Consider the following 9012-nt stretch of genomic DNA (forward strand, 5'->3'; position numbering starts at 1 on the left):
CTACCACATGAAGGATTGCTTCCCTGTAGGTTTTATTTGTATGCTCCTCTGTAATGAGGATGACCAAACTGAATCTTGCTCCTACACTTGAGTGTGGTGATTACATTTCCTCCAAGTATTTTTTGGTCCAGGATAAACATCCCCAGTTCCATTAATTATTTGTCATGTGGCAACAACATAAAACTCCTGTAGATCAAGTCATTTGAAGCTTATTAGAACTCTCTATAAAACCCGTATCTCTCCCAGCCCCGGAACCTCTGGGGCTTTCCTCGTTGTCTTTCAGGCTTCTCTTAATCCATACCATTAGACATTGCGTTTGCTAATCTCAGCCAAATCAATGCAACCAGTGCCACATCAACATGTTGCACTTGAGACAGTGTCCAGAGATGCCAGGCCAAGGATATCAACCTTCCAGCTCCAATACACTGGTGAGGCCTTTCCAAGCTCATAGGACTTCTTTTTTTTAATTATTATTTCTTTTTTTTCTTCCCTTTTCTTTATTTATTGGATAGAGACAGCCAGAAATCAAGAGGGTGGTAGAGAGGGAGAGAGACAGAGACACCTGGAGCACTACTTCACCACTCGCAAAGCTTTCCCCCTGAAGATGGGGGCCGGGGGCTCAAAACCGGGTCCTTGTGTGCTGTAATACATGCGCTTAACCAGGTGCGCCACCACGCAGCACCTCATAGGACTTCTGAGTTTCATTTCAGATGGCACACTTCCTAACAAAATGATAGAACCTAGATATAGGCCAGGGCCCATGAGATAGGGCACATGTGCACACGTATCCATAAGTTAAAGGAAAATATACACCTTAAAATTTAAGAGTGCAATAGTCTATCGTGACTTAATAGGTGCAACAAGCAGGTAGAAAGACCTAAAAAAGACATCAAAAAAAGTACTTAATCAAATAGTTTCTACTTAGACCTAGATTCCCTCCTCACCTACTTCCTATTTCACTTCCCTCAATCACTCTAAGCCTAAGCCTGTCAGATAAGGTAAGGAGTATAAAAGCTGGTTATGGGCAAGAGGCTGGCATACTTTAGTGATGGCCCTTTTGGTCACTACCAGGTCACTTCTGGGGCCCATAATATCTATATGGGATTTCCACATAGATATGATGGGCCTAGACCTCTAGCAGATCCCTCTCTCCACCATCAGTAGTCATCTCCATTAGGAACAACATCATAAACCCTTTTTAGGCCTCTATGGGACCTTGCCCTCAACATAGAACAATAGTAGGAACTGCCCCATTCTCCAAAGGGAGGGTGGGCCAATATACTCTGCCACTCAGTGAAGACTGGTCCTGAAACGAGTGCAGCCTAGAATGTTCCTAGCTATGACTATGGACTTCGAGCTCAGACTGACAGGGACGCAGAGGTTACACAGGCTCCTGTGCTAAATATGAATAGACATGGGTCTTAGGTCAGACTGATGAGGTTTACAGTTAATATTTATATACTTTTCTCATATTTGGGAGCTACTCTCTGCCCTGATGCAGCTTTCCAGTCCTATTCCCAATTCTGATAGCATCTTCCCAAACAATACTCCTAACTCACCTGCATGTTAGCTGTCAGGCTCAGGCCAAAAAAAAAAAAAAAGTCATAGGCCCTTTTGGAATATTCCTAAAATTGACTACCTAGCTTCTTCCAACATGAAGACCCCAAATTTCACCTGTTATACTCTTATCTTTAGGTTCCTGATAATTAAACAATTTGCTCTGCTTTATATTTTAATGCTTTTCAATCACCAAGTTGCAGATGCTACCATGATGCCAACCTTACTTGCCTGGGTAGACATCACCAATGTGTCCTGGAACCCCACCTCCCAGAGCCCTACCCCACTAGGGAAAGATAGATACAGGCTGGGGGTATGGATCAACCTGTCAATGCCCATGTCCAGCAGAGAAGCAATTACAGAAGCCAGACCTTCCATCTTCTGCTCCCCATAAAGATCTCTGGTACATACTCCCAGAGGGATAAAGAATAAGGAAACTTCTAAGGGAGGGGGTGATAAAACTCTTGTACTGGGAACAGAACTGTACCCCTCTTATCCCACAATCTTGTCAAGCATTATTATAGCACTAACAAAAAGGAAGAGGAGGAAAGAAAAACAACAGAATCTTATTTTCTGCAGTCATCAGGGCTTCACTGCTCTGGGCTGACTTTCAGAGCAGAGAGTGGGGGGAAGCTCTTACCAAATGCACAACATTGTTCCAAGTACTTAAGAGATAGTGTTTTTCAGTCTAACACTCTCCCAACTAAGCCATATCAATTAAGCCCCGTAGTTATTGTTCCTAATATTGACTGTATTGTTTTAGATGAGGAAATTAAGGCTCAGAGAAGTCACATGAGTAGGCCAGAATCAGTAAAGGAGGCAGAAGGCAGTCTAGTTAGGTAAAGAAGAAAAAAAAAAAAGGGGGGGGGTAGATAACATACAAAAAAAATGCTATCCCCCACCTAATTCAACAAGATAAACAAAGACTCAAAAGTGTAAAGAGGGAAAACTACCATACAAGCCAATGGACCACATAAAAGGGCAGGTACAGCTATTCTCAATCTGACACGATAGACCTTAAAATAAATAAATTTAAAAAGATAGGGATGGACATTACTAATGCTCAGAGGATCAGTCAATCAAGAAAAGTTTAAACCAGAAAAGATTTAAACCAGTAGCTACCAAACATATTTGTTTGCACAAATTAGTTTTTAGTATTTATAACTTGTATTTGTTTGCAGTGCCTGTATTGTAGACATTATAAAACAGTTAATTTTTTTCAAGATATTTTACCATTTTAATTATAAATTATGTACTTCTCAGGTAGAGATTTTTCTTAAAAATCCAGAGTATTTGCACATATTACAATAAATAAGGTCCCAGGATCAAGTCCCTGGTCTCCACCTGCAGAAGGGAAACTTCATGAGCAGTAAAACAGTACTGTGGGTAAAATTTTTTATATGTTAAGCACTTAGAATAATGTTTAGCATATCATCTGAACTATATAAGTGAAAGTTAATCCAGCTTTACTTAGTTTCATCCCAGTATTTTGATTACATTACTAATCTTGAATCAACAGTGTTCACTCAAAAACGTACTTTATTGGACAAAGTAGAGAGGTTAAGGGTACAGTTATGGTGTTGGTTTAAAATTAAATTAAAGGGAAAAAAAAATCTGTGGAAAGACCTGAAACTGAAATAACATACTGATAGTTACTCGAAGTGTATAATAACAGGTATTATCATGTCAACATTTTAACAAGAACCAGCAAGAGCCTTTGTGAAAATAAATGAATCAATAAATCATGGCTACAAAACCATCCACTAGAAACAAGGTGTGCCAAGTACAAGTTCTTTCCAAGATGGAAAATAAAAAGGATCTTTCAATATCTTAAATACATGAGGCTCTTGCCTCAGAGTATCACAGGGCAAGCAAGATAGCTCACTTGGGTAGTGAACTTGCTTTGTCATATATATAACCCAGGTTCAAGGAAGTTTCAGTTCTGTGGTGTCTTTCTGTGTCTTTTTTATCTGATATAAATTAAATACTGGGACTACATCAAATTGAAAAGCTTCTGCACAGCAAAAGGAATCATCAATGAAACAGAATGGGAAAAGATATCTACATGCTACACATGGGAAAAGATATTTACAGAATGGGAAAAGATATTTAAAACTACTATAGTCACAGGCCCTTTGGAATTTAACTAAAATATGCCTACTAGCTATCTACAAAACGGAGTACCCCCAACTCTTCATCTGCACTATTCCAGCCTTTAGGTTCATGACTGTTCAACAATTTTTTTGGCTTTGTATGTTAACTCTCTTTTCAGCCACCAGGTTCCAGATGCTAGCATGATGCTGACCAGACTTCCCTGGACAGACAACCCCACCAATGTGTCCTAGAACTCCGATTCCCCAGAAGCCTGACCCACTAGGGAAAGAGAGAGGCAGGCTGAGAGTATGAATTGACCTGTCAAAGCCCATGTTCAGTGGGGAATCGATTACAGAAGCCAGATCTTCCACCTTCTGCATCCCACAATGACCTTGGGTCCATATTCCCAGAGGGTTAAAGAACAGGAAAGCTATCAGGGGAGGGGATAGGATATGGAGTTCTGGTGGTGGGAATTGTGTGGAGTTGTACCCCTCTTATCCTATGCTTTTGTCAATGCTTCCTTTTTATAAATAAAACAATTCATGGAATGAGAAGAGAGAAGGTAGATGAATTAAGGGGAGTTTGAGGACTTAAGTCCCTATGGTATAACAAGGCTTGTTATACCAATAATGGTTTGGTTAATGGTGAAATGTACTGGTACTTACCTTGGGGAAATATGGAAATGTACCCTTATGACAACAAAAATCCTGCAAATCAACATCTTCTCAATAAAGTGGTGATGGGGGGGTGGTGAGTTGATCTGTAGTGGTGCAGATCCAGTGACAATCAAAACAAACAAGCACAAACCCACCAGACTAAGCATCACAAATACCCACGAAGCCTTTAATTTTTAATTTTACCTATTTGTCATCAGGGTTATCAATGGGACTCCTCATCTGCAGATTCATCTGACTTTTTTTTTAAGAGGGTGACTGTGATGGAAAGACAGGAGAGACACCACAGTACTTCACTGCTGGTGAGCTTCCCCTGTGGTACTGGGAAGGTACAAGAAACCAGTCTAGGGAGTCTGGCTGTAGCGCCCTGGATTCATTCCTCAGAACCACATAAAATTCAGTTCCTTGGGAGTCGGGCTGTAGCGCAGCGGGTTAAGTGCAGGTGGTGCAAAGCACAAGGACCGGCATAAGGATCCGGGTTTGAACCCCAGCTCCCCACCTGCAGGGGAGTCGCTTCACAGGCGGTGAAGCAGGTCTGCAGGTGTCTATCTTTCTCTCCTCCTCTCTGTCTTCCCCTCCTCTCTCCATTTCTCTCTGTCCTATCCAACAACGACAACAATAATAACTACAACAATAAAACAACAAGGGCAACAAAAGGGAATAAATAAAATAAATATTTTTAAAAAACCAGTCTCTAAACTTCTGATTTAATAGTTCTGTGGTGAGCCCCCATTTCTATCTTTTTATATAAATCTCTTAATAACTATTCCAACGGAATTATTAATCTGAAGGAATCTGTAGTAAATTTTGAAAGCAAATGTGAGATCGTTCTAGGATATTCTGCACTGATACTACAGAACTGTATGGGAAAAAGAACTTTTGGAGATTGACTGGGGCGTGTTTGTCAAAGTGTGGATAGTGAAGATGAAGCTTAAGTAACCGTATTTCTAGTTTCCTTGTTTTTCCAGGCTCTCTTAGCGGAAGAGCAAGTATACGTTTTCAATTTGGGAGTCATGACAACAGATTCCATTAAAATGGTAAAAACAATTAAGTAATGCTTAGAAAAATCCTAAAATAATTTTTACTCTCCTTCTTTTCCACCAAGTCCTGCTTCTTTCCTGAGCATCCCTCATTCCCCCGGCTCATGCGCCCGCTCCTTGTCTATGGACACTTTTATAAATATTCTCAGAAAACGCTTGACGTTGTGGTTTTGTCAGTTCCATTGTGACACAAACATTGTAAGTGGGAGATCTACTGAGGGTTACAAGGTCATAAAGTTGGTCCATGAAAACCTCTCTATCCCCTTTCAGGTTCCTCCACACACAAATACAAGTATTTCTCATAACCCTAAGCTTGTAACACACATCAGGCCTCTGAATCTCTAGATCTTTGCAGCCTCCCACCTGCGCCTCTTCCTTTCCCGCAGCTCAGGTCCTCTCAAAGCAGAATCCTTCCCAAATGCAGAATTATCCGTGAGCCTGGGAGGAAAGCAACGAAGGCAGACCCGGGCCTAGAAGAACACGGGTGCCCAGGGAGCTAATGCAACAGATGCAGCACGGAGCCACCCCAGAAAACTTAGGGCTCTGTCTCAGAATCCTAACGCGGAACTATCGTTCCCCGTGACACTTACGTGACATTGGCAAGGCGCGGACAAGCCGGGGATGAACGGCGGCCGCCATCTTCTCCCACAATCCCCCACTGCCAGGCCCCGGTCAACTACGGCAGCTGAGCTGGGTCAAAAAACGCTTTCCCCAACCCGTCTGCGCAGGCGCTAACTGGGAAGTCAAGGGGCGGGGCGGAGATTGGAAGCGAGTGGCTGAGCTGGAAGAGGTGGAGCTCTGACACGGAAGGAAAATAAACCGGGAAAAATTGGGGGCTGGGGAGTGGGAGTCTCAGCTCTGGAGAGGACCAGAAAGATGATCTCATGATCCCGAGGAGTCTGAAATTCAGCGTCAGCCAGTGATTGGCTTCGAGGGACGGTGGGGAGTTTGGGGGGGAGGAGGGTGCATCCTGGTGGTTGTGAGGTAGAGAAATCGAAATGAGGGCGTGCCCCCCCCCCCCCGATAAATAAAGCACACTCAGATGTCAGCACTGGACCCGGTCTGCACGTGAGGGTGACCTCGAAGACAGCTGACACCCTCTCTTCATTCCTGTGAAAGCACTTGAAGCCACCTGACACCTAAATCTAGGATTTTTGTTTTGTTTTTCACTTTTTAAAAAAGTATTTTATTGGGATTAATAGTTTACACTTGTTGGTGTGTAAAACTTCTCAGTTTTCTGTAAAGAATTCATTCCCAGCCTAGGTCCTCCACCATCTTGTGGGCCTGAAAGCCCTCCAGTCCTTTACTTTGGTGCAATACATAGGGTTGGGCTTTTTTTTTTCTTTTTAAGATATTTATTTATTTACCAGAGGAGAGAAAGAGAACGAAACACCACTCTGGCACACACGCTGTTGGAAATCAAACTCAGGACCTTGTGCTTGAGAACCCATTGCAGCCCCACCCCACCCCCCTCCACCACGACACCGGGAATTCTTAACCGGAAATACAATTCAAGAGTGGGCTTCAGGGTATTAACTTCCTGATGTGTGATTCTTTGGGATGAAATGAAATTATTCTGTCATAAAAATGTCAACTAGCTCTCTGAAAAAGTAATGGTTTCTGGTGTATGTGGTGTGTGGGATCCCCTTTGGGAAACTACTGGCTTTGAAAGATATTTTTGTCTAGAAACTGAAGAGATTTTTTTAAAACTAGTCTGAAAGAGTAGACTCGTTAAATACTTCAGTCTGGTCCCTTCCAGACCCCTGAGTAGGAGACAGCAGTCTGTCACTGGACTAATCAGAAAGCAACTAACTGGTTTGGGGGATCCTCCTTGATTTAAAAAAAAATCTTTCATGGGAAGCAGTGGCATACACAGTACCATCCCAAGGTCCTGGGTTCAAGATCCTGGTCCCCACTTGCAAGGAAGACATTTTACAAGTCGTGAAGCAAGTGTCTCTTTCTTCCTATCTCCCCCTCATTGTCAATTTCTCCCTTTCCTATCTGATGAAATAGAAAAGGAAAAAACAGCCACTAGGAGCTGTGGATTCATAGAGCCAGTACTGAGCCCCAATGATAACCCTGATGGCAATTTCTGTCCATGTTTTGTTTTCTCAGGAGGAAAGGAGCATGCAGTAGCTGGGGTGGACAAAATCCTTGTAGTGAGTAGAGTTAGTCTATTATTAGGTTTGTACAATGGATTGTTCCACTCCAACCCTTCTACCCCACCGTTTATAGAAGTGCCACCTACCAAACTAAGCTGGAAAAGAAAAGGCCTTGATTAATCCCTACCAGACTGAATTGTGAAAAAGAAACTCTTGACGAATTTTTAGCAAAGAACTTTGATACCACACAGTCCGGTTTTAAGATCTAGCCTGCACTCATCCAGCATTTAAATGTATTGACATTTGATTCTAGATTCAGTGTGAATATAAAGATATCATCCTGATTCTGATAAGTTAACAGACCCCGTTTAACGTTAGCAGTCACAACATCTGTGAAACATCACCATGACTTTATATCTCCAAGACATTGCCTGTCCTCTTAGGACTAGTTACAAGGGGCCTTGAAATACTTGACAAAACACTGACCTAGACTCAAAATGCTAGACTGAAGTCCCAATTAATGTCAGTGGTCATTGTGACCTGGAAAATTTCTACACCTGCCTGCCAGGAAAATTAATGTGTGCCTGTTTACTTCACAGGTTAATTGTGAGGGTCAGGTGCCATACAGCTCAGAAGGTGTTTGTTCAACTGCCAAGGTTGTAGCTGTATGCTTGTATCTGCAACTCTGTTCAAATATCACTAAAGTATCAAAATCTAAGAATGTTAGCGGTGTTAGCGGCAGAAAGGCTCTGAAGAGGTCAACAAGCCCAATTACTTTATTTCAAAACTTAAGAAATAAGGTCTAATTAAAAAGCCAATAAGTGTGATCTGGGAGGTGGCGCAGTGGTAAAGCTTTGGACTCTCAAGCATGAGGTCCCGAGTTTGATCCCCGGCAGCACATGTGCCAGAGTGATGTCTGGTTCTTTCTCTCTCCCTCTATCTTTCTCATAAATAAATACAAAATAAATTTTAAAAAATATTTTTAAAAAAGCCAATAAGTTAGTAGCCTCATTGCAGGAATCTTGTGGTAAGCCAATCATTTCTTTTGTTGTTGTTAATAAGTTTAATCTTCTGGCCTTGATCAGAGAGCCAAATTGCCAAAGGACAACTTTCCAGAAAGAATATACTACTAATTAAATTCTCAAACCTAGAAATTGTCAAACCCCTCTGAGTAATAAACGACCGGTATAGTTCCTTAGGTCAAGGTGTTGGAAAGAATGAATTATTACCACTGAGTCTTTAACCATATGTGGTTAATTTTAATGCAGGGATAGTGAATTTAGGCAAATTAAATACATACTTTTTTTTTCCAAAAAGGAATATGATTTAAATGAGTCTAGACCACCTCTCACAAAATGAAGTGATTCCATGAGCTTTGCATAAGATATTTAACACATGCCCAGGGTTTTTGTTTGTTTGTTTGCTTGCTTGCTTGTTTGATTTTACTTCTTCTCTGGATTCTTGTGTTAAGTGAAACCCATTGGCAAAATCGCCCCCCCCCCCCACTTCCCTACCTAAATTAAATACTTAAGACAATTGGGAGAC

General features: G+C 41.7%; 1 protein-coding gene across 1 annotated transcript in view; it reads right to left on the reverse strand.

Annotated features, from left to right (window-relative positions):
• NDUFA9 (NADH:ubiquinone oxidoreductase subunit A9) overlaps positions 1 to 6110 on the reverse strand; it is a 41925-nt gene extending 35815 nt beyond the window's left edge. The window contains exon 1 of the mRNA XM_007527825.3: positions 5956 to 6110. Within this exon, the coding sequence (XP_007527887.1) occupies positions 5956 to 6004 (49 nt within the window). The 5' untranslated portion in view covers positions 6005 to 6110. The remainder of the gene's footprint in view (positions 1 to 5955) is intronic.
• Between the last annotated feature and the right edge of the window lie 2902 nt (positions 6111 to 9012).

This window comes from Erinaceus europaeus, chromosome 4, assembly GCF_950295315.1.
Source record: "Erinaceus europaeus chromosome 4, mEriEur2.1, whole genome shotgun sequence".
In the NCBI taxonomy this organism is placed as follows: domain Eukaryota; kingdom Metazoa; phylum Chordata; class Mammalia; order Eulipotyphla; family Erinaceidae; genus Erinaceus; species Erinaceus europaeus.